At 35.2% G+C, this 27,427-nt stretch overlaps 1 protein-coding gene across 2 annotated transcripts in view; it reads left to right on the forward strand.

The window, feature by feature from the left end:
* The window catches only part of gpc5c (glypican 5c), a 116,954-nt gene that overhangs the window by 59,402 nt on the left and 30,125 nt on the right, over positions 1-27,427 (forward strand). For both annotated transcript variants that reach the window (XM_042718914.1, XM_042718913.1), the window contains one exon: positions 15,139-15,259. In XM_042718914.1, coding sequence (XP_042574848.1) covers positions 15,139-15,259 — 121 coding nt within the window. The remainder of the gene's footprint in view (positions 1-15,138; positions 15,260-27,427) is intronic.

Raw genomic sequence — 27,427 nt, forward strand, 5'->3', positions numbered from 1 at the left:
TGATCAAAAATACTGTACAGCTGTAATGTTATGAAATATTATTAATTTTAAACAACAGTTTTCTATTTTAATGTTTTAAAATGTATTTTATTCCTTTGATGAAAAAGCTGTATTTTCAGCACTGTCTTTTGAGTCACGTGATCCTCCAGAAAGCATTTTATTATGCTGATTTGCTTTTCAAGAAACATTTGTTATTATATTATAATCAATGCCGAAAACTTTTCTAAAAACCATACTACATTTTTTTTTTCAGGATTCTTTGAAAAATAGAAATTTCAAAAGAACAGCATTTGCAAAATTATGAAAGTTTTTACTCAATTTAATGTGTTTTTAAAGAATTCAAGTGTAAATTTCTTTAAAAGCAAACAAAAATCTTAATGACCCCAAATGCGTGTTTATTATTCGTGGTACACTTAGTTAACAAAGTGAAACTTATTGTAAATTCTTACTAATAAATTAACTAATCAACACTTAACCATAGTTGTATAATTGGATCTCTCAACAAAAATGTTTCAGTATCAGTTCAGTATTAGCCTTAGTTTGCATGTGTTTCCCATTATTGTGAATCCAAGTAAATATATTTATGCTGCCAGTATATTTGCAGCTTAGATGTGGCTTCTGTGCAGTGTAAAATAGCACTAAACAGGCTCACAATGTCATGAGGGTCCCCCACATAGTGCTGGCCCCCCACTTGCAGTGGTTCTGATGCTGGGAAGGAAATTTTGAGGTTAGACCTCTTAGAAATTCAATTGAATAACCATTTCACTTGTTTAACTGAAAGACAAGACTTTGTTTCCCATAGCCACCAAGCTGAGCATTACAATTTCCCCCATTCATTTTTCAAGGGACGGACCAATAAATTCAACCGCATTACATCATCTAGTCCACTTTTCTAGCTAAGTCACATGGAGCTCTCGCCTTTCGCACAGAACAGCGTAGCTGTGAATCAAAGGAGTGATGATGCGGTGAGAAAAGAGCGAAATGAACAGCAAACAGTGAACTGGATGTCATTAAACAGCATCTTGGAAATCAAATAAATACGAGAGACGGGGATCAGAAGGGAGCCCCAGAGGAGATGAAAGGGATCAGTTTTCTGACACTCTCCCTGTGGGCAGATCAGAGAGCCAGAGGTGCAGGCCCTGAGACGGGAACATCTCTCTGGGAGATACTCACAGGCCTCCTCCAGTGCGCTGACCTTAAAGTAACTTCCTGTTCCTGCTTCTGCTCGCTTCATTAGCTTTGAAAGTAGTAGTTAAGCTAGTTAAGAAGCCTGGTGAGATACCATCATTTAGTGTAATTCAAGAATGTAATTCAATGTAAGTCAAGACTAGCCGGTTAATTCAACATGACAGTCTACTATTTCCCTCCACTTCTTTTTCTTTATCATCACAGCTTGTAAAGCGAAATGTAGATCGTGAAACTGATTTACCAGTGTAGCCTTGCTGGTTTGCTAGGTAAGAGGCCCATTAGCTTTCTGTTCAATAATGGTCTGACCTGGTCAATTCAACAATAAATCTCTTTATTTATTTTTTTTGTCTCCTCTCTGGTTTTTTCTTCCTCCTTTCTTCCAGGTTGATTAAGTTAAGTTAGTTAAAAAGCGTTGTGAGGACACTGACATGCCATCATCATGTTGTCCAAACTCCAACAACAACAACAACAAAAAAAACAACAGCATATATTTATAACCAGTAAGGTATCTTCCTTGTTAACCTAGTTATAAAGCTAGGTGGGATACCAACTACTTGTGTAATGCTAGTCTAGACTTAGTTGGTCAATTCAACATAACCAGCATATGTTGATGACCAACAAGGTACACTGGAGTCTAGTTAAGCTTTCTTCTTCCTCTTTTCCTCCAGGTTAATTAAGATTAAGATAGTAACTAGCCTGGTGAGAACATTGACACGCCATCATCATGTATTGGGGAACAGCGTCTGAAAAACCTACGTATCTTGATGTCCAACAAGGTACCTTTTGGATAAGCTACAGTAGTTAAGAAGCCTGATGGCATACCAGCATCTTTTGTAAAACTAGTTAAGGCTAGGTTTCTCTTCCCTTTCTTTCTCATCACAGCTATTGAAGCAAATCAGCTTTGCTGTTTATGCGGGTTAAGAAGCCCGATGGGCACACTAGCTTTCCATTCAATGGGATTCGTTGAAATTGGTCATTTCTACAAGACTATTCTCTTTTTTTCCCTCATTGTTGTTTCCTTCCTCACAGCTAATTTATTAAGAGAAGCATGTTGAAAAGTAGCCGTACTGGTGAAACTAGTTAAGAAGCCTTGCGAGGGCACAAGCCTCCTATGCTGGCTTCCAGCATCTTAAACACAGCGGGTCTTTTCAGCTGGGAGCTGAGGGAAAAATAAAGAATCAAGGGAGGATAGAGTAGTAGAAGAGACGTTACGAAACAAAAGCTCATATTTGTTTTCGCAGGGTAAATGAAAGGCTCGTCCCAGCAGTGTCCTTGACCTCTTCCTCCGCCCTGCTTTGTATGACTCAAACACTTGTGTCGTCTCATCGTCTGCATGAGCCTGAATCTTTCTCCAGACAGCTTCACCCTGACACACACACCATCCACCAGATGGGCTCCAGAAACACCATCCTGCCGCCCCGTCTTACCGTCCGATGACACATTCCTTTGTTTTACAAGAGTTATGACTCTCGGGATACTCCATGGGTCTGTCCTCCTTCCTGCACGCCGTTTATCCCAAATAATTAATGATGGCAGACCGAACGTGACTCTTTTCTCTCTCTGAGGATTTAGTGGAGCAGAGCAGATCTTTCTCACACACACTCACATTTGAGATTATCACACACACAGAATGCACTTTGAAAGCAGTCTTTGGTTTTTCTCCCTGGGAGTGCATTTAATGGCACTTGTCAAGGCAAACATCACTATTTTATAACTGGCAACGTCCCATAACACCCAACATCATGGCAGTGACTTTTGCATGAGCAAACACCTCTCTCATTTTTTTCTAAATAGAATTTTTGTTAATTTTTGTAATACTTTTTACATTGCATAATATTTTTCTAAATAGAATTTTTGTTGTGTTTATTATTATTTTTTTTATTGTTTTTTTTTTTTTTTTTTATTATTTTTTTTTTTTATATTTTATTTTTTTTTTTTTTTTTTGTGGCTCCCCAGTCTGAAAACCCCTGGTCTAAGGTATAACTGGAGGTGGAGATATTTGGGTGTGCACCTGGCTGTAAGTGCAGCCAGCTGTCTGTGTGAGCTCCATGTGGCATTCGTCATGCGTGTCCTGTTATTCTCAGAGTTTATGTTCAGTTGCTCACATAAACAGAAATAGCTGAATGGTGTGTGGCCTTGTAATCTTGGAACCTCATTCTCTCTGTTTGGATCAAAGAGAAGGTCCTCAAGATTTGTATGTATGCATATGTGTGTATAAACCATGTTTTTGCATCGTAGGAAATGCCTATGGTTAGATTTGTAGCTGCTTCAGTTTTTCTGGTGGTAACTGCATATTCGAAAAAATAACAAAAAAAAAAAAAAATGCATGCATGACCGCATTATCCACAATACACACAATGAACAACATGTCTTGGAGGGGATTTTCCAGACCTCAAATCAATGAAATGAATTCTGTGCACTGCCTTTCCCACAATTACCGCAACACGCATCACTTCATCTTAACAAATTCACACATTTTTGGATGATCTACAGCAGACCAGATTCTTCAAAAATTCTTGGTGCTGATATTAGTATTCATGAATGTTCTTAGCCTTGTTTAGTAACTATTTTGACATAATTGCAGGGGATGTATTAAAAACTAATAACTAATAAAATGTACACCTTTTCATTGTTTAACTAATAGATGTATTTTGTAAAACCAATAAACACATTTAGTAATGTAAATGGAAATAGATGTTGTTAGTTCAAACCAGCTTATGATTTCTAGTTCAGTTTAGTTAATTCGCATTCAAATACATTTTTTTTTTTTCAAGTTCATTTTGTGGCACTATTTCCTCCGTGCATGTGGATCCTGTATTCTGTATCTCTTGTATTTTTTATAGTTCTATTTTTAACAACATCCATTATATACAGACGCCACCATAATGGGGTTGTGCCAAAATTGTCCGCCAGTCACTTTCAACAGTTAAAAAGTCATCCAAGAACAGAGCAGCTTTATAACAGGTATGAAGCTAAAGATGGTACAGATGGTTTTAAAGATCACACACATAGATTACAGTTCACAAAACTATAGTTTAAAGGCTCGAAATGATGGGCTCTTTTGGTGCTTGTGTTGTCAGTGCCATCTGTTTAAGTGTTAAAGTTTGTCCCTGGAAGTGTGGGTGTGTATTTCATTTAACTGTGAGACAAACAGGTGTGTCTGTGAGCGAGATTGTGTCATTTGTGCTGGTTGTACTTATTTCAGAACTGAGATAACAGAGGGACACCTGTCCAGCCAAGAAGCTCGGTTTACAAAAGAGAGGAACAAATTGATTTAAAAATGCAAAAATCATAGCTGTCGGTCAGTTAGGATTTGCCGAATGAATCCACTTCTTGACTGGAATAGTTTATTAAATGACTCAATGTCAGTTGTGATCAGATTTCCCAGTGTTACGGAAGTTGCAATCTTTATTTGCTGTCTCAGTGGTTACAGACATTATCTCAAGAACAGAAAAGAGCTTGACATCAGTTATTGGTTAATTTGGACAATATTCAAGCTGCAGTTTGAATGGTTTGAAAGTCATAATAATATCACTGACTGTGTGAAAGTAGTTTGGCTGCTGTGTAGAATCTAACTTTAAATGTGGCACCAACCCTTTCATTAATTTTTGTACATAAACTTCGTACATTAATAGACTTTAAAGGGCTGCTCTTTATTGCAATTATAACTAGCATGCGGTCTGCTGCTGGGAATTGAGTGTCTGTAAACCTGAAAGAAGAGCCTATACTGCCATCCACAGGCTAAAATATAGACTCCAAAAAGGATTTGGACATTACTGCAAAAAAATAAAAAATAAAAAAATAAAAAAATAATCACTTAAATATCTTATTACATTACAGTATAAGCTGTATTTTCAGCATCATTACTCCAGTCTTTAGTGTCATGTGATCCTTCAAAAAATTTTGATCCTTCAAAATTTGTTGCTCAAGAACATTTCTTATTATTTTCAATGTTGAAAACAACTGTTCTGCTTAATATTTTTGTGGAAATTATGACTTTTTTCAGGATTGTTGAAAGTTCAAAAGAACAGCAATTATATGTGTGTGTGTGTGTGTGTGTGTGTGTTTATGTATAAAATGTATATATGATTATAAACAAAAATGTATGAGTTTTTATCAATTTATTGCATCCTTACTGAATAAAATTATTATTTTCTTTCTTTTAAAAATCTTACTGACCCCATCCTTTTTAAGGGAAGTGTAAAGAGTAGTTTATTATTTACATAATATACAATAATATGTAATGTTTACGTATCTAAGGACTTTCTCTCGCTCTCAATTTCTCTTTTCTGCATCCTCCTGGATGTGCTTATGTTCACACACGTGTCAGTGCATCTTGATGTCTTTTACTGGTGACGCTTTCTGGAAATCTTTGCAATAAAATGATTTACCAGCAGATGGCAGTATATGACCGTTACACTATCACAGAGCACTGAGAAAGGTTCATTCGGTACTTTGTGTCTTGCAATATTTATTTGTGATATGTTGAGCCTTGGTGCCTGTGATAAAGACACCAGGTTCTTTTTTTTTTGGACCCACACTTTTAAAAATAAAGGTTATGTGTTGACATGTATGATTCCATGAAGGAACTTTAACATCTATGGAACCTTTCCATTGCAATAAGGTTTGTTTTTGTTTGTGGTGGGTTACTTTTATTTTTATTATTTTATTATTCTATGTGGTGTTGTGTGGGGAGCTTAGCCAACCATTTTCTGAAACCTCTCTTCATTACGTGTGTTTTTTAATGAGTTTGTTTTTGTCTGACCTGTTCATTGTTGCCCAAGACAGATGGTTCTGAACTTGAGAGGTGTTAGGAGGCATGCATATGTCCATGTGTTTAATTCAGCGGCCCTCTGCCAAATTTGCCCTCAGTCATAACATTTTGGCCACTCAGCGTCTGGCATCAGCCAGTGCCAGCTTGAAGCCACTGGCATCACTTTGATGCTGGCACAAGCTGTGCACATCTGGCCTGTTGTTACTAAAGGCCTGTTGTCTCTGTCATCATTTCTGCTTCTGCAAATAAATTGCAAAGCAATGAACACGTTGAGGTGTAAATGCACTTGAAAATGTCACAGATACTTGGTTTGTTTTTGTTGACAAGGAATGTACTCTGTACTAAAACTAATTTTCATTGTACAGATACATTTGCATTCAGATCAGCTGTGTGCATTGATAGTTTGTTATTGATCTGCATGATGTTGATGGAAAGCCCGCTGGGGAAGAGGTAGAGAGCTACTGTAATAATGTATCTAAGCATTACAAAGACTTATTGTTTTGTTTTAGCGTGATTGATTTACTGAAGTACCAATATACCATCTGTACTTGGCCAATTTAGCTGGAGCGCAGTGAAAATTATTACTTATATATTTAAATGGACTGTTTCTGGTTTGTGTTTTTCCAGGGTTCTATCTGATAACATTGTAATTTAGATGCGGAGACAAATACCTCTTACATAAGTGTGTTTGTAACATTTTTTTGTGAGTGTGTAATGTGTCTGAAAACACATTCTAAAGTTGTTTATCAAGTCTTAACTGATCCTTTTTTTTCTTCTTTTATCTGAAGAAAGAACTAAAGCGTGAAATGGTTTGAGTGTAATACTCGTATACTTCAATAGGGGGCAGTAAAAAGAATAGTTCTCTTTGCAGCTCATACTCTTCCATGCAATAGTCAGATTTATGTTTAGAATAGCATACTAATTCTGCAATATATAGTGTGTATACTCAAATACAATAGTGTGTCACTAACTGACGTATTACATTTGTTAAAAAAACAATACAGATAGTTTTACTGTATGATTGAGAGAAAAAAAGCTATTTAGCATTTAGCAATTTGCCAGTTTGTCTATTATGCTCATCAAGGCATAAATTGTGAAATAATATTACAATTTAGAATGATGTAATAAATATATAATATATTTTTTAAATAATTATTTAATCCTGTGATGGCAAATCTTAATTTTCAGCATCATTACTCATTTTCAATGCCATTTAGAAATCATCCTATTATGTTCATTGGCTGCTCAAGAAAATTTTTAATGGGAAATATGAAATCTTTGTAACATTATAAATGTTTTTGCTATGACTTTTGATCAATTCAATGCATCAATTCTGTCAATCTCTTGCTGTAGAGTCCCGAGTTTAAATGTCCCCTAGCTTTGTCCGTGTATTCTCAGGAATGTGTTTTAAATCAGTGCTGGAAATAGTGCCTCAGAATGACTATAGATAGAACAGGAGAGATGCAGGCTCAGGCAGTGACATCATCTGCTGCATCTGAATGATTAGTGTGTGTACTGTATATGCGTGTGTGTGATGGTGTGTGTCAGTCCGCAAATGGGAGGTCCGGGTTTCACTTCCGAAATTCCGAAATAATTGAGAACACATCTCAGTGGATTTTCACCTCCACACACACACACACACACACACCCTCATTACAGTGTTATCTGGAGCTCATTGACTGCTGTATGCCGCTGACCTGTGCAACATTATGAGGGAAATAGTGAAAGTGTAAGAGACATAAAAAACACCAGGACGAGTTCAAAGAACAGGAAGTGCTCTGCATGGGGCGTCAACACTGACCAATTAATGCCACATTTGCAGGGTCACACACAATCCGACAGGCTTTAGTGTGTGTGTGTGTTAGTTGGTTTCTCGCCAAACCGCTGCTTTATGCTTCAGGGAAGAGGCTTTAACAGTGACCAGGCAGAGCTGGTGACCGTGTTTAAGTGACTGGGAGCAGATTTACCAGTAAATGTTCCCATAAACAGCCACTTCCTTCAGTTAATTTAGAGCTATAACGGGCTCATCAGGAATCTCATGCCTTTTTTCCCTCTTCCTGCACTCTTACTCCCTTGTTTACTTGTTGGTCTACTTTACAGTTTACAGAGGATTTCTTGTTTATTTAGGGTGAATTCTCAAAGAATGATCTTCACTGATGTGTGCACTATCGTTCAGATTTTTTTGTTTTTGTTTTGTGTTGTTTTTGAAAGAAGTCTCTTATGCTCACCAAGGCTTCATTTATTTGACAAAAATACAGTCAAAATAGGCATATTGCTAAATGGTGTATTGGCATATTATGCATTACAATTTAAATACCTGTTTTCTGTTATTTGTATACATTTTTTAAATATAATGTATTTCTTGATGTTAAAGCTGAATTTTCAGCATCATAACTCCAGTCTTCGGTGTCACATGATCCTTTATGCACAATATTTATGTAATATCTTTTTTTTCAGGATTCTTTAATGAATAGAAGGTTCAAACTAGTTATTTTTTTATTTTTTAGATTTAGAGTAATACCTTGATATGGAAATCTTTTGTAAAAGTCATTACTGTCACTTTTGGTTAATTTAATGTTTCCTTGTTTAAAAAAAATCTTACTGACCCCAAACCTTTAAATGGTAGTGAACGTGGATTTTATAATGTCGTCTGCATTGTTTTGGGACCTGATTAACTATGCAAACTAGATGATGGCTGAAACACATACCTGTATTTTGAAAAATGTATCCGGGGTTTCGGTCCATACCATGAAAGCCAATGGGATCCAGTGTTGTTTTGGACTCTAATGACTTTCTTTATATGGACAACAACAATTGAGTCATTCTTCAAAATATCATCTTTTGTGTTCCACTTTGTAAATCATGACAGAATTTCCATTCCTGGGTGAATGTATTATTAAAATTGTACTGTTTTTATTTTCTCACAGTGTCTTAACTCTTAATGCTTGTAGCTAGATTTGTGCATGATTATAATGCTGTTCCTCATCATTTGATGAATTCGCACAGCCACGTCCCGAACCACAGCACATCTGTTCGTCTTGCTGAATTATTGCTGAATGATCTGCTTCCACTGGAAGAAATGTCCCCACAATGATAGTGATTAGAAATTACATAAGGAAATCTGATTCACAAAGGCTATAAATAATTTCTTGTTTCCTGTAGTTTAGGAGTAGAGTGTAGTAATTATAATTGCCTCAATAGAGATCAGTTGGAGAATTATCCTTGTGTGTGTGTGTTTCGTTGCACTGGCCAACCGAATAAGAGGTGTGCTTCTTCCACACCCTGCCTGGTCTGTGGAGGATGACTTATAACGAGCCCTAACACAGATAATAACAGACCGAATCAGCCTTATCTTACCTCAGATACACTCTCCACCCTTCAGTCACCCTTTCTCTTTCTTTTTTATCCCATCATGCCTAGTGTGTATGTGTATACACCCTTTTTCATGACATTAATGGAGTTATTGATATTGCACTTAATATCACACAACACGCATATCTGCTGCTGTTCAATGCGGAAACATTGACGCTTTGACTTGTGTGTGTGTGTTTTTTTTTTTTGTGTTTTTTACTCAGTGCCATATCCTTTTCTCTTGAGGAACAAGACACACACACACATACACACACACACACACATGATGCAGCTGTTGGCCACATGGGCATCTGTCCCTGCCACTGGCAGCCACAGTCTGCTTTCCCATCATTCCTCGGGGCAGCAGGCTTGGCTCGGGCTCTGTTCTGTGGTTTGTCTCCACCATTTGCTCATCCTCTCACACTCCCTGATCTTTCCATCTCTATAGGATTCCTTCTCTTCACATCTCTGTCTATTTTAAGCATTGTATGTCTCATTTTATTTGGCACGTCTCCCGTCTGTATTGATTGGCATCTGTTCTCAGCGCAGATGTGTGTTTGGCACTGCCTGCAGGTCTGTTTCTTGTGTCTAAAGTGCTATTTGTGGATTTAAACGGACACGTTTTAATTCAAACATTTCCTGATCCTGTTGGGTTATCTTACCTTGTTTTCTTCATCAGAGACTGGTGGTCCAGAGGTGAACTCATCAAATGTCTTTTAGTTTTCTCTGTAAGTCTGGGCAAGGCACAAAAGATTGGATCCAAACAACCTTCCAGTAACCAGATGGGCACATTAAATAACACAATGACCGAGTCAACTTTGTGCCACAGCCTGAGATCAGTGCATGTCGCCGGCTAAAACAAATCTGAGGCGTCAAGTCTTTTCATTGGGATTCTTGGTAACAATAATTGTTCTAATGATCGTATATTTATCTGAGATGCATGACTTATGTTTTTGGAGTTCCTGTATAGTTCAGTACTTTTTTAAAACTACCTGTCTTGCCATATTGGCTAGATACTTTTTCAGTTAAATCGCTAGTTAAGAAGCTATGGCTAGATATAGATAGATAAGAGATGGATATATATATATATATATATATATATATGTATATATATGTATATAGATTGATAATAGATACAAAGTTGAATGGAAGGATAGATGGTTGGTTAGATAGACAGATAGATAAAAAGATGAATGGATAGATTGATGGTTGTTAGACAGATGGATGGATTGATCGATGGTTGGCTATAGATACAGTAGATAATAGATGGACAGATGAATGGATAGATGTATAGATAGTTGCTAGATAGATGTATAGATGATTAGATGGATAGATGGGTGGACGGTTGGTTACATTTTAGTTAGAAAATGAAAAAAGGTGGATGAATTTTGATTGATTCTGGTCTCAAGACTTGGTTTTGACATCTCACTTCAGATGAATGACACATTCTGTAAAGCACAAATCCTTTCAGAGCAGCTCTTCCTCAGCGGTGTCTGATTGCTGTTTTCTGTCTGGTTTGTCCTCGTGCAGGCAGGCTCCCATTGTGTCTCTGGTCTGAGAAAGTTGTATGGAGGACAGTTGAGCTGTCCGTTCCACAGGCAGCGGAGCGGCGTATTCTGAGAAAGTTAGATAACTCCGAGCTTGTAATTTCCATGTCTGTGTCATGGCTGTCTCTGCCAGTTTATCGCGCTCCAAACCTCTAATTTATCCAGATCAGATTTGCACATTCTAGTGGTTCTCATTCACTCTCTGCCGCCCCATTAATTACAGAGCAGCTCTGCTGTTTGCAATCTAAGATCTTGTTACTTTTTTTTCCTTTCCTCTCTCACACAAATACTATGTCACGTTGGGACAATTTTTTTACAGTTTATTTTTATTTTGGGTTTGTTTTGCTTTAAAACATATGAGAAGATGAAGTTCTTCGCTCTTAATGGGTTTTTAATGGGTCTTTGCAGCTTTTCACTATAAGATAACTGAGTTGTTCGTTTAGTTTTTCGATGATTAAAAAAAAGTTCTTGATGTTACAGTACGTTATAGGTTCTCCAGGTCAGAAAATTGGTTCCTGGGATCTGTTAAAACAAAATTTGAATTTTCCTGGTTTTCTAAAGACCAAATAGAATGTTCTTCTGTGGCATTATAAGAACATTTTTGAGTCAGTGAATCTTTAACACAATTCACAAAATTATTAGCTTCTGTTTTGCATGTTTCACATTTTTTGATTTTCTTATGACCAGAAGCATTTACATGTGCATTTCACGCTCAACCATCATTGATTTTCAAAGCTTTTGGAATCATCTCTGTTTCCATGAAGCTCTGGGAACGCAGTGATTATAGGATGTTTGCAACGCTGAGTTGCTTCCTGCTGGGAACCAGACTGCATCCTGTCAGAGTTGCTTTTTATGTTTATCTTTTGGAGTTTTGTTCAAAGTTGGTTTTTATTTGCATCGTTGAGTATGTTTATTCTGTATATAAGGCTGTCTGAGCTGTTTGTTTATTAGGTTATGTTTATTGAGTTAGTGTAGTTAGGATAAATTTTAAATTTATTTTCAATTTGTTCAGTTTTCATTTATTTTCATTTTGTTTTGTTATTATTAGTTCTTTGGCATTTTCTAGTTTTGATTCAGTTTTATTTCATTATTATTATTTTTTTTTTCAGTTTTAGATTTTAGTTTTAGTATTTCCGGCCTGATAATTTTAATGCATTAACTAGTATAATGGAAATGTTTAACAATATTTACTCTCTTAGGGCTGCCTAGCTTTATAACCATCCAGCAGCATGTTCATGTTTAATGCAGCCAGGTAAAAGCTTTCAAATTTTATGTACCATGAAGCTAAAATAGATTTTTGTGAATATTCATTTTTATTTCAGTTAGTTCACCAAAGTGTATTTTCATTTAGGTGCATTTATTTATTCTTTTTTTATTTGTTTACTATATACAGTTTTAATATATATTACATAAAAACATGAAATACACCCCCCCCCCTTTTTTCTATTTCTACGTTTTAGCGTCAAATGAAATGGAATGTTGGTTATTTCGTTCACATCACATCAGATCACAACACTTTACTGAAGATTTTTAAAACTCTCTTTGGAGAAAACAAATGTGAAAAGGCTGTTGAACAGTGGCTGGCCTCTATTAACACAATCTTTTCATACTTATCTTTCTGAGAGAGAGAGCAGATTACAGTAATGCAGAATGATCCTGCGATAAAGGATATCCAGAATAGAGCAAGTGCTAGTTGTTGAATCAATAGAGTGTTCAGTAAGGATGATTCTAGGATTCTTGCTTCTCTAACTCTCTCCTCTGGGTCAGGGATTATAGGCTTTCTTAGTACACCATCATTAAGAGAAAGAGAGTTTGAGCCTTTCTCTTCGAGACATCATATTAAAGCAGCAAAAGATTGCCTGTGTATATGAATGGAGAACTTCAGTTCGGAGTATGAGGCAACTCTTATAGGCTTTCAGACTTCTTTAGTGAGAGCTGCTACATCAGTCTTTCCTTCACAATATGGTATTGTGTCGAATGTATAGCTGTAAAAGACAATACTCAAATGAGACATGAGTCTGAGAGGTGTGATATTAGATACAGCTGAATTTTATCAAATTAATGCATGTTCTTTAGAAATCAAATAGATTTTTGGCTCTAGAAATAGGCTCTTTAGTGTTCGTTTGTGTGGTTGGTAGATCATAACATTGGTTTATTTCATGCATTAGAAATCATTTTAATCTCATTTATCGCTCTAATCCAATATTTAAAAAGTGCACCCACACAAAATTCCTTTAATGTTCACAGTCACATGCACAACCCCATATACATACAGTATTTCTTCTGTTTGTGTTCTCATCACATCTTAAAATTGGGCGATGAATAATGTATTTTTAGTGTGTGGGTTGAAAATTCAGGCTTTCAGAAATAATACTGGCAATTTTTTTGGAACCGCATGATAAGAGAGAGAAAGAGGTGTACTGCTCTTATAATTAGATGGCTTGTGTGTGTGTGCAGGTGTTTAAGACTTTAGGGAAGCTGTTAACTTTCCTTTATGAACTGATAATTCTTCTTTTTTTATCTTGTGATTTTTCTTCTCCACTTTTGTGCTAATAACTCCTCTTTGTTCTGCTCCTCCTTTCACCCTGTGGCGTGTCCATTGCAGTAATTCAGTCCTGAATGGATGCTTCATTAGTGCAGTAGCTACTGCTCCTGAACCCTGAGGTGCCAGGAATAAATGTATCTGCTCACTCAGCGCTTCAGTTTATTCCTCAGTCTGGTCTCTTTAAGTTACCTTTAAACTGTTCATGCCGTGTCTAAATGTACTTCAACACACCTCAACACAAACCCTCAGGATTGTTGTTCATCGACAGATACCCTCAAGAACAGCGTTCTTCAACACAAGAACAATGTACCACAAACCCAATACAGACCCTCAAGAACAACATTCATCAATGCAAACCATGAAGAACGTATTTTTTTAATACAAACCCTCAAGAGCAATGTACTGCAAACCCAATACAAACCCTTTAGAACAACTTTTTTTTTTTCGGGTTTTTCTTCTAATATTCATATTTATTTCAATTTTATTTGAATTACAAAAAAAGAATTTAAATTGTTCTAGTTTTATGTAACAGTAACAATAATGACCTCACCACCAACCTGCAGGAACAACAGACTTCAATTAAACCCCCTCAAAACAACAGACCTCAACAAGTGCCATCTTACTATTGTTTATATACTATTATAGTAATTAATAATTTAATATTTTCAGTTTTCATTTTTATTGTAGTTTTTAGACATTTTGTTTTGTGCTGTTTAGAACAGTAAGTTTCTGTTTAGCTTTATTTTATTCACTCGCTCACTAACTCACTCACTCACTCACTCACTCAAAGTTATCAAAAAAAAAAAAAAAAAAATGACCTCAGTGCAAACCTTCAGGAACAATGCGCCCCTACAAAACCCCTCAAGAACAACAGACCTCAACATAGACCTTCAAGAGAAATCTTTACACAAACCTTCAGCCACAAAGTACCTCAAAAAGCACACTCTGCCTTATTCTCATCCCTTTGTCAGCTCCAGCACCCCAGTTTCAGCTCCGCTTCCTTTTCCAGGTTGTCCTCATTCTCCTTGGGTCATCCTTTCTTCCCCTTTGTCTTTCTTTCTGACTTTCTATTCTTATATCTTTATCTCTTTAATCCTCCCTTTGGTCTCACCTTAATAAGGTATTCTCAAACCTTTCCTGTTATCTCCACTATATTTTCTTACTCTCTGTACTATTCACTTTTCCTCTGATTAAATCATTCTGTTTATTGCACCTCACATTCACTCCGAACTGTCAGACTTCTTTTCATCTTTCTTATTTGTCAATTAGCAATTATATATCTATGCTAATAATAGCTCTCTCATCCCTGTTCTTGTAGTATGTACTGTAAGCAGTTCAGTCACATTTCTCTATGGTTTCTACAAGACTCTAATTAGCCTCATTTCTAACCCTCAGTTACAGGCTTCTCTATTATTATTCTAAAGCAGTGTTTTCTTACCCACTGTCTCATCAATACTTTCAAATATATCCTCCCCACCCTTCCCACAGCACACACACCAACAATTAGACTTTATAATATCTCAGTTCTGGCAGGGGATCTAGAAGTCCAGGCTGTATTGATCTTCTAAGCTGTCAGGTCAGAATGCTGTCTATGTTGTGGTAAAGCCAAACAGTAGATTGACGATTTAAGCTTCCAAGGGACCTCAACCAAAAGTTAATTCTGATGGGGCTTTATGGTGCAAATAACAGCTGGGTTCTTAATGTTTTTGTCTTTCTCCCTCTCTTTCTCTCAGTTATACTGCAAGAGTGGTGGGCAATGGAGTTCGTGCTCAAAGACAGAATCCAGAAGTAAGAGTCAGAGTTGCTGACCCTGTGCTTATGGATATCAAAAACAAACTCGAGCTCTTCAACATGGTAAGGAATATCAGGTTTTGGTGACACTACATTTATTACACCTTAAAGGGATAGTTCACCTAAAAATAAACATTCTCTCATAATTTGCTCATTTACTAATCAGTTTGTTCCTTTCTACTGTGAAACATAAAAGTATTTTAACATATCTTTATTTTATAAGGAAGTCATACAGGTTTGGAATCTGAAAATCATACAAAAAACATTGTTACTTGCATGTTTTATAGCATTATGTCATAAAATTATATAAAAAAATATTTCCGCTATTTGCCAAGATGACTTCTTTTTTATACCAAATTAGAAGTCAATTCGACGAGTGTGATGATCTTAAAACTTGTAAACAGAAGCAGGGTAATTATCTTCTGGTTCTGCCTTGGCTGAATTGAGCTCCATGATGCATGAGTTCACTGTTTTGCACAATGTGAGTGTTGTTTGAGCTCAGGAATATCCATCAGCTGTGTCTCAGGGAATACCACAGTGCTGAGCATGGTATGATGGTAACACCATGGTATTCATTGAAATATCATCATCATTTTTTGTAAGGGATATGGGGTGATTTCAGTGTAGGTGATTCATGGAAGACGCTACCTTAGAGATTACTGTCAGTGACCACAAGTGGTAATTTTTTTGCATTATATTATTGATTGTCCTGTTTTTGCGAACTTTTACAATTAAAGAAAACCTGTTGGCCTGCTGGAAGGAATGTGCTGATTAGTACATAATTCACTTTTAACCGTTAAGATAAAGCATTGATTTTATTACTGTATATTAAAGGGATACTCCACCCCAAAATGAAAATTTTGTCATTAATCACTCACACTCATGTCGTTCCAAACCCGTAAAAGCTCCATTTGTCTTTGGAACACAATTTATGATATTTTGGATGAAAACCGGGAGGCCTTTGAATGTCCCATAGACTGCCAAGTAAATAACAGTGTCAAGGTCCATAAAAGGTATGAAAGTCGTTGTCAAAATACTTAATCTGCCATCAGACGTGCAATGTGGGTAATATGAAGTGACGGGAACACTTTTTGTAAGCGAAGAAAACAAAAATAACGACTGCTCTTTTGTATCATCCACGCCACAAGGGTGCGCTGTTTCTACGTGTATTTAGCATTGATTTTAAAGAAAACAGCACATCCTTGTGGCGCGGATGATACAGAAGAGCATACGCAGCATACGGTGATATGGATAGACACAGAGGAGACTGTTGACAAAGGAATTGTTAAATAAAGTTGTTGTTTTTGTTTTCTTCGCGTATAAGTGTTCCCGTCGCTTCATATAACCCAGATTGCACGTCTGATGGCAGATGAAGTATTCTGACAATGACTTTCATTTAAGAAACGGGTTTAGAACGACATGGGAGTAAGTGATAATGACAAAATTTTCATTTTGGGTGGAGTATCCCTTTAATTTAAATATAAAAATAAATATAAGAAATAATAATCAAATATAACTGTAGTATTTTTCTAAGATTTTTCTGTTATGAGTAGTAGTAGTAAATAATAATAATAAATTCTTGAATATGAAATAGACATATAGGAAATATCACGTAGAATAGAAAATGGTATTATTTTACTAAAATTCAGCTGCTATTCAATTGCAGCTGATATTTGTAATATCTGACCAGTTTTTACAAATCAGAGCTCTTTTTTAATAACATAGTTTATTGTATGTGATTAATTTTCTTGCATTTGTATGCACTGAACTTGTATGATAAAAGAAAACAACTTTTCCAGTGCTTGTTATCACATCAGGCAGTGTTAAAGGAATGTGCTGATGTGTTCAGAAACGTTTTCCTGTTGTTGTTTGTGATGTTCTGTTCTCATTCTGATAGACCTGATGGAGCAGTCATGCATTGAAACAAGGGCAGATGGCTCTTTTTGAGATGTGAATTAAACAGCTCATCAAAGTGATTCTGATGTTCTTCGAAATTAACTAACAGATGAAACTTCCGCCTAATTAGCGGCATCCAGTACAGACTCTGAGATGAGTTGAACAGCTTTGGCTGTGGAGAAGGGGAGTTTATACATATCACATTTGGCATCACATAACACATACTGTATACACACAACAGCTTTAACTCACACGATAAACTCATGCGTCATCCACACTATTATATGAAATTTATCTTCAGTTTGAACTATAATGAAAATAACCAAGTTCATCAAAGTGATTATGAGCTATAAATTGATTTTTAATTGAATTATGTAGAAGTGGTTCCAGTTTATGTATTAGTATGTTATTCTCTTCTTTCCATTGAGATAAGGCATCAGTTTTATTCAATGATAATAATAATAATAATAAACCTTAATGTAGTGTTATTTTCAGAATATAATACATGAAAATAAATACATACATACATTAATTTATAACAACAGCACTATAATAATAATTAAGATAAATAATAATAATAATTATTATTATTATTATTGGAACTACTACCACTACTAATAAAATGTTTTTTTTTTATTTTCTTGAATTTAATTTCTTTTGCTCTATTTTTCTTTGACTATCTTTCTTTCACTCTTTTGCGCTTTCTTTTTGACCCTCTACTTAAGAATTTTTTTTTTTTATATTTTATTAAAGTTTTATTATTATTATTATTATTATTTTCTTGCATAGGAAATATACATACAAGAAATATCATGTAGAACATGGTATTATTTTATTTTAAAAGTCAATTTCTTTGTTCTGGCTTTGATTGTTTCCATTCCATTATTAATATTTGTTATATCTGATAGCCATCAGAGCACTTATTTCCAACTTGCCTTTAAACTAACAGAGAAATGAAATTATTTATTGAAAATTACTGATAAGGGAAAAACATAAAATATGTTGTCTCTTTCTCTCTCATATTCACCCCTGTTTCCCCCGATAAAGTTCTGAATTTCTTTTTCCCAGATGGTCAGGTGATTTCCTATTCCAATTATAAATGCTAAAAACCACCAGAGGAATCTGCCATGTTACAGTCTCAGAAAGAGAATAGAAATACTGATCATTTTTGTCTATTTAACTCTTTTGCTCTTCAACTCTTTCTGTCACACTTTTTTTCTGCAACTTTCAATCGGTCCTTCTTTCTTTTGCAGTTTTGCTCTCTTTTGTTCTTTCCTTCTCTTTTGCTTTATTTCTTTGCTGTTCTTTCTTTTGCACTATTGGTATTGTTTGAAACCATTATTAATGACATATTAATTGCATCTCTTGTGTTGCAATCATAATAGAAAGATGTAACTGCTATTCAATGCATCTTAAGTGATAAATTTAGCATTTTTGCTAACTCATTAACTAGTTACAGTAGTTAACAGTTGACACTGATACTCTAATCACAGTGCATGAAAGTCTGGTTTGACCTAAGCAGTTGTAACAACTTTGACCATCCCTGACTTTGGCCTGACGTTGCTCTCCTCACATTGATATTTTAGGATAGCTGCTGAGGAGTTCAACCCACACTAATTTGTTTGTGTACATAGCAGAATGTCTGGAGACCTTCAAACCAGATTCATCTCAGATGGGCTGGTCTCCACCTTAGCCCACAGTTTAAGCTCATTTCTGGCTGCACTCATTGTTTGTAACTTAACAATTTATTGCCCAAGTGCAGAAATGGCCATCTGGAGAACTAGCAATTCAGATCGTTTCCATTACAGTAGACTGCAGGTTTATGTATTATAATGCTTCTGAAATCCTGCATATTTGGTGAAGCAATAAAATGTCACAAATAATTCTGGTTCAGTACTGATAATAGTGTTTAGGTTTCGGTCAACTAAGTATCTGTCTAATAAAATATTTTATTTTAAAATATTTGTAAGTACTTAAAAATAGGTAAATGCATTTGAGAGGCAAATATGCATGTAATATTGAGTTCCACATATATCTTAATTTTTTTTATATATAATTTTTTTCTTGTTTAAAACATAAATTTAACACATTTTAGTAAGGTTTGTGATTTTATAATTTATAAATAATTTATTTAATTTTTTGTTCTTGTTTTTATGGACATTTTTACTGGAAATTAAGACAAAAATTCTGATTGCCATATAGTCGAATGAAATATAAGATTCCCTCTGTGGAAGTTAAACTACACATGAAACAACCCAGCCGTGGTGTGATGCCTGTAGTTCAGGTCACCGGTGGCCCACCCCTCCCGTTAAAGCTCAATAAATACGTTTAATTCCCCGTAAATATCCCCGACAGGAATCTGGAGGACAGGCCAGCGGCACAGCTGCTTTTGGGTGTGGAGACACAATAGCATCTCTGTGCTCGGGTGTGTGTTTGTGTGTTTTTCAGCGCACACACAGCATGTCATCACCCTCATGAGTGTAAATGTGCTTTTCACTTTTAGAGTATCAGAACAGGCTTGTGTTGACCTGTGGCACTACTGTTCTCTGACAGTCTGCTTTACTGCAGTACAGAAAACATATTTAATGTACTGGCCATCCTGTTTGGACTGCCAGAACATTTGGGTGGATTTTGCTCTAGAGCTACAACATCAATTAAATGAATAGCTCATCCAAATATGAAAATTCAGTTGTATTCAGTTGCGTTTCACTCTCATGCTGTTCCAAACCTGTATGACTTATTCTTTTCTGCCACGGAACATGAAAGGAGTGATTTAGTGAGCTGCTCCTTTCCAAACAACGAACGTAAGTGGTGACCAGGGACTGTAAAACTCCAAAAATGCTCATAAAACCACCATTAAAATGGTCCATGAATATCTTTGTGTGAGAAATAGTGATTATTAATTTTATTTACTATGCACATAATCAAATTATAAGCATGAAAATTAGGCACTTTTTCAAAATTAGGCAATTTTGGTCTGTCCCTAAATGCAAGTATTTTCTTTTGACATCTAATGAATGAGGTATATAGACTACATTTATGGTGCTTTTTGTATTTTTTTCATTTAATTGCATTTAATTCAGTTGCATCAGTGGGAAATGACATTGTCATACAGGTTTGGAGTGACACATTAACCATTTGCAGTGTTAATTGTTTCAGTCATTTGTCTGATTGGGGGTCAACTGTGATCATTTACTCTGGTTTATCACTTGACCTCTATTTTTTTTCTCAACAGTCCCTTCTCTAGCAGGGTATCAGGTGTGTGTGACCGCGGTATAGTGGTATTCTGTATCAAAGGCTCGTCTCTTGTCTGAGGCCTCAGGGAGAACAGAACACACTGTTTGAAGTGGCTAGAGAGCTACAGCTCTGTAAAGAGTTCACTGAACACTCACTGCCTGTCTGCTGGCCGTCACATATCTGAACACATCTGACTTCACTTTGGGCATAATATCAACAACATTCCAGTGAAGATAAAACAGTGATTGATATATGCATACCAGTGACTACACATCAGCTTAATTCATATTAATGAGCAGAGTAGACTGTAAACAGCATACATATACGCATAAATATTTTGGTATAGGATTTACTTTGGAACAGAGTACATTTTACAAGTATTTACACATAAATGGTGATTAACAAATTGAATAAGAGGACATACTTTCTTGGAAAACATACTTCAGTAATCTTTGTTCTATTTACAAACTTAAAGTTTTACAGTGTAGTAAGGTTAATGTCATACTAGTTGGTTAGCTATAGGTGAAATAATTGTTTATTTTGATTAATATTATCAATGAATGTAAGTTTTATCATCATTTTATTACAAAAAAAGTATTTTTAATCAACATTTTGTCTTCAATGAAAATATGTAACTTTCTTAAAATAAATTTATTGAGAAGCAAATGGTTATTTTTAGTGTGTGCTTTTCAATCTGCAAGTACGATCAAGGTTAATATTGCTGAGATATTAAATGGAAATGTTTTGCAGTTTTGGATGATAAAATGAGTAGCTGTAGCCATTTAATATATTTGAAATCCATAATTCTAAACATTTTATAGGGGTCTTTTAGCATTTTTACTTGTTTCAATTGACAAAAGGAGAAATTTTCTAAAGGGAGAGTATTTGCTAACAGTTTCTTTTCGTAGTTTTATAGTGATATCCATTATTTTCATTCAAATATCAATATTTGTATGTAAGTATACAACTAAGATGGAATATTTCTTAAATTGATGTTATTTTTCTTATACAGTCAGCTGTTTTTGAAATTGTTTGTTCTTTTTTAAGCATTAATCTATCAAAATGAGTGACATTTATGCTACAGTATATGCAAATGTGGTAAGAAAACTAATTGTCTGAAAACACAAATTATTATATTACACTGTGTGCTTGAAAATGTTTCAAACAAATCAGGTTGCTTTGATTTATAAAATCAATTTGCTGTGATGCGTCATGCTTAACAGCGCTCTTTAACTGTAATAAAACTGCTTGAACGCATAGCCCCTCGTGGCTTATTGCTTTAACACTAAGCTGTGAGTGTTTGGAAGCTGTGAGCACTTAAATAACTAATTCATGTTTTGCACTGACACATCAGTTCTAGCCTGTGCTGGCCTGGTCAACCCATTTGCAAGTCACTTTAGATAAAAGCTTCTGCTAAATGAACAGAAATAAATGTTAATGTGACCATGGACCACAAAACCAGTCATAAGGGTCAATTTGTCAAAATTGAGATTTATACGTCACCGAAAGCTGCATAAATAAGCTTTCCAGTGATGTATGGTTTGTAAGGATAGGACAATGTTTGACTGAGATACAACTATTTAAAAATCTGGAATCTGAGGGTGAAAAAAAAAAAAAAAATTTCAAACTCTGAGAAAATCGACATTATATATAAAAATATATATATAAATATCTAAAATATATATATATATATATATATATATTTCATAGTTTAAGAATTTCAGCAAAAAACAATATATATATATATATATATATATGTATATATGTGTATATATATATGTGTATGTATATATGTGTATATATGTGTATGTATATATGTGTATATATGTATGTGTATATATGTGTATATATGTATGTGTATATATGTATGTGTATATATGTGTATATATATGTATATATATATATATTATGTGTATATATGTGTATGTATATATGTGATGTATATATATATATATACACATATATGCTGAAATTCTTAAACTAAATGAAAATTTTAAATGTTGCCTTGGAAATTTGAAGAACTAAAATGACTAACAGGAAGTAAACACTAAAACCAGAAATAAATTAAACCTAAAAAAATTCAAATGAAAATAAAAATGGCAAAAGCACAACAAAATTGCTAAAAATTCAAATAAAATAAAAATTCAAACTGAAGACTGATTTTTTTTTACATTTTTAAATATATCTTTTTAAAACTATTTAAATAAAAATTATAATAGTATATAAATTTTAATATAATTTTAATATAAATTATAAAATTATAATAGTATATAAATGTATATAAATACTATAATAGACTGTATTTACTTGATCAAAAATAGCTCACTATAAAAACAGTAATATTGTGAAATATTATTACTATTTCAAATAACTGGATTCTGTTTGAATATATTTATTGCTGTGATGGCAGAGCTGAATTTTCAGCATCATCGCTCCAGTTTTAAGTGTCACATAACCCTTCAGAATCATAATAATATGCTGATTTGCTGCCCAAGAAACATTTCTTGTTAATATATTATCATTGTTGGAAACAATTGTGCTGCTTACATTTTTGTCAAGGATTCTTTGATGGATAGAAAGTTCAAAGGCTTTGAAATAGAACTATTTTGTAACAATAATTTTTGTCCCTTTTTATCAATTTAATGCATCCTTGTTTAATAGAAGTATGAAGTATTTCTTTTAAAATAAATCTTACTGACCTCAGACTCCTGCTCGCACTGTCACTGGCACTTTTGTCTGACTGTCTGTCTGTCTCTCTTTCCATCTTTCGGTCAGCAGTTTCTGGTCCTCATGAGGTGATGGAGTCTTGGCTGTGTGAGGGTGGGACTGTCAGCTACACACGTTTCTTGGGAGTGTGTGTGTTTGTGTGTTTATGAGAGTGTGTTTCATGTTCAGCGAGCTCTAAGAATAGAACTCAGCACAGAGACGCCCATTATAGAGAGAGTAAAAAAAAAACTGACACACACACACACACACACACACACACACACACTGCTGCTCTGTTGCCCTTTAATGTCTTAAGAATGTCTTCTTGCGTATTTGTCAGCTCTCTAGTGAGCTATTGTCCTGCTCTCACACAGATTTATAAACCTGATCGCTTTCTCTCTCCCTCCTTCTGTCTGTCTCTCTTCCTTTTTCACTCCCTCTCTCTCTCTGGATGCCAGTGTGTGGTAAATATGCAATATTTTACCCTCATTTTGGTCATTAACTCCTGGAATGTGTTTTCTTGAGCCCTGCTGGGGTTTGTTCAACAAAGCAGCATGAGCCTCTAGCCACTAACACACACACACACCTCGACCTGCTCTTACCAGAGGAACGGTCACTCTGGAAACTCAGGCTTTACAGTGAATAGAAAGTTAAGGCACATGGGAAGGAATTTGATCTTGTACATTCCACTGGACCTATGTGTGTTTTGAGTGTATGAGGTCTTTTAAGTTTATTCTATATTTTTGGGACTTGGTGCATTGAAAACTGACAGACTAAGTACCTGATTTGTCTTTGGATGATTCCGCAGTGGAAAAGAGACACATTATTTCCGTCCTCATACATCCAGTCTGTGAACCTCTCTGAGCTTATACAGTGGTGTGAAAAAGTGTTGGCCCCCTTCTTGATTTCTTATTTTTTTGCATGTTTGTCACACTTTAATGTTTCAGATCATCAAACAAATTTAAATATTAGTAAAAGATAACACAAGTAACAACATGCAGATTTTAAATGAAGGTTTTATTATTAAGGGAAAACAAAATCCAAAACTACATGGCCCTGTGTGAAGAAGTGTTTGCCCCCTAAACCTAATAACTGGTTGGGCCACCTTTAGCAGCAACAACTTCAATCAAGCGTTTGCGATAACTTGCAATGAGTCTGTTACAACGCTGTGGAGGAATTTTGGTCCACTTGTTGTAATTCAGCCACATTGGAGGGTTTTCAAGCATGAGCTTTAAAGTCATTTTTCTTCAGCCATTCAGAGGTGGACTTGCTGGTGTGTTTTGGATCATTGTCCTGCTGCAGAACCCACGTTCGCTTCAGCTTGAGGTCACGAACAGATGGCCGGACATTCTCCTTCAGGATTTTTTGGTAAACAGCAAAATTCATGGTTCCATTTATCACAGCAAGTCTTCCAGGTCCTGAAGCAGCAAAACAGCCCCAGACCATCACACTCCCACCACCATATTTTACTGTTGGTATGATGTTCTTTTTCTGAAATACGGTGTTACTTTTACGCCAGATGTAATGGGACACACACCTTCCAAAAAGTTCAACTTTTGTCTTGTCAGTTCACAGAGTATTTTCCCAAAGTCTTGGGGATCATCAAGATGTTTTCTGGCAAAACTGAGACAAGCCTTCATGTTCTTTTTGCTCAGCAGAGGTTTTTGTCTTGGAACTCTGCCATGCAGACCATTTTTGCCCAGTCTCTTTCTTATGGTGGAGTCATGAACACTGACCTTAACTGAGGCAAGTGAGGCCTGCACTTCTTTGGATGTTGTTGTGGGGTCTTTTGTGACCTCTTGGATGAGTCGTCGCTGTGCTCTGTCTCTTTCTTTGGTCAGAGGCCACTCCTGGGAAGGTTCTCCACTGTTTCATGTTTTTGCCATTTGTGAATAATGGCTCTCACTGTGGTTTGCTGGAGTCCCAAAGCTTTAGAAATGGCTTTATAACCTTTTCCAGACTGATAGATCTAAATTACTTTCTTTCTCATTTGTTTCTGAATTTCTTTGGATCTCGGCATGATGTCTAGCTTTTGAGGATCTTTTGGTCTACTTCACTTTGTCAGGCAGGTCCTATTTAAGAGATTTCTTGATTGTGAACAGGCGTGGCAGTAATCAGGGCTGGGTGTGGCTAGAGAAATTGAACTCGGGTGTGATAAACCACAGTTTTAACAGAGGGGCAAACACTTCTTCACACAGGGCCATGTAGTTTTTGAATTTGTTTTTCCTTAATAATAAAAACCTTCATTTAAAAAATGTTGTGTTTACTTATCTTTGACTAATATTCAAATTTGTTTGATGAGCTGAAACATTAACACTTTTTTACACCACTGTAGATTACTTATTTAGCACATGAACTGTGAGATAGTCATTTAAAAACTGGACAAATAACTTTTTATACAGGTTTTGTTCAGACAGGCAGCAAATTGCATTTTATTTATTTACTGACCCAAGCCTAGTTTGTTTGGTAGTCAAAATGATAAACCAAAACGCACATGAAATCTGATGTTTACAATCCTGATCCAAACCACATGTGTATGTGGTTTGAAATCCGATTAAAATCAGGTTTGGAAAGTATAAACGGTCAGATTGGATTTCATATAGTTTTTCATCATGATTCCTTCAATCTGTCAAACAATTTTTCTGTCCACTGTCCACACCTATACTGTGCAAAGTGGCTAAACAGAATCTACTTTAGTGTTTTTTTTTTTTTTTTTTTTTTTTTTTTTTTTTTTTTTTTGTTTTTTTAGTTTGATGGTTTGTTTGTTTGTTTTTTGGCCTTTTCCCATTTTATACAGTAGATCTAGAAAGAAAGATGATCAGGGAATGACAAGCTGAATTTACATTTAGCTTATAGCTATTTTTAACCAATCAGATGTTTGCATGGGCAGAGCAATCGATGTGACAAAAAAAATAAAAAAATAAATTGCAACATGCAAGAAAAATGTTTCTCTCTCTCTCTCTCTTTATTTTTTCATTATTTTGGAGTAAATGAAAGTTCTTTTAAACAAGATAGATTTACTTAAGCAAAATTAGATTTCTGTTTTAAAAAAAAGTTTGGGTTCAAATTTCTTTTCTTTTTTAATGTTTATAATTAGTAAGGACACATTAGTGACAGCAAAGACTTTTACATCGTTACAAACCATTTTAAAACAAATAAATGCTGTTGTTTTGAACTTTATGTTCATCAATGAATCCTGAACAAATAAATGAATAACGGTTTCCACTAAATTGCTGTTTTACTGCTACTACTGTTTTTTGTTCAAATAAATGCAGGCTTGGTGAACATAAGAGACTCCTTTCATTTAGAAAAACCAGCCCCAAATTTTGCACAAAGTAACAAAGCTACAACAAAGCTTAATTTAAAATTCACAGTAAACTGTAGTATTTTGAATTAAGCTTTGTTGTTCTTGTTTTAAGTGTAACTGTAAATTTGTGAGCCTAATGGTAAGGATGTTCAGATATTTTCATTGGGCAACATATGGTGTAAGAAAAGTTTTTTTGCAGTGGGAAAAAAAAGAAGAAAAAAAAAACTAGATCTAGATGTTCAAATGAACTTGTCTCAGTAGTGACCCTTGCAGGAGCATTCCCCATTGCAATATTTAACCTGGAGTCTGTCCGATCTCACTTTGGAAACATCTTCGAGCAGATGTCTGGACTTTCTGTGATTGTTGCTCTCTTAGGACGTGAATTTTGGCAATGATCGTTTATGAACAGGAAGAGAGGGACACGCACAAGTGATGATTTTAGTTGCATATTGAACTCCCTTTACACTGCCTGTCTTATGGAGTATGTAAAGTGTGAGTTTGATGTCCCATGTGGCTTCCACCTTTGCACAGCCCTTGTAGCCATACTCAAAAATGCTGATAAGATGTTTGATCTTCAGATCTCCTGGTCTAAGAAACACAATTTCCATTAACTTTATTGCCAGAGACTGTTATCCAAGGTCTAAATGTTCTATAGGTTCTCTATTTTGAATATATTCCAGGTTCAGAAGGTTAATTTCATATGCTGTAGATTGTTATTTTGACTCGGCTTTCAGTTTGTGAAACAAAGTTTAAACACATTTAATCAATCTCAATCTAATGTGTCAACCTTGGCATTGTTAAAAAATGTGTTGCATTGTTTGTCATTTACAGAATTAGAAAGAGAGGCTGAAATAACTGGGCCTTCAGCCAGCTGATAAACTGTAACCATGGTCACTGCAGTCTTTCATTCTTTAATTAATTCTTTATAGTGTGTCTAATTAGAGAGCTTTAGCGGGAAATGAGTCCAGAGCCCTCTCTATTTAATGCGTTTTAGACTGTCCGTATTGGTAGAGATCTCCGTAGGTTTGCTGACTCAGTCACGACACTGCCAGCTAGTCCATTAACACACGCATATGTAATTAAAT

Source organism: Cyprinus carpio, chromosome B2 (assembly GCF_018340385.1).
Source record: "Cyprinus carpio isolate SPL01 chromosome B2, ASM1834038v1, whole genome shotgun sequence".
NCBI classification, from domain to species: domain Eukaryota; kingdom Metazoa; phylum Chordata; class Actinopteri; order Cypriniformes; family Cyprinidae; genus Cyprinus; species Cyprinus carpio.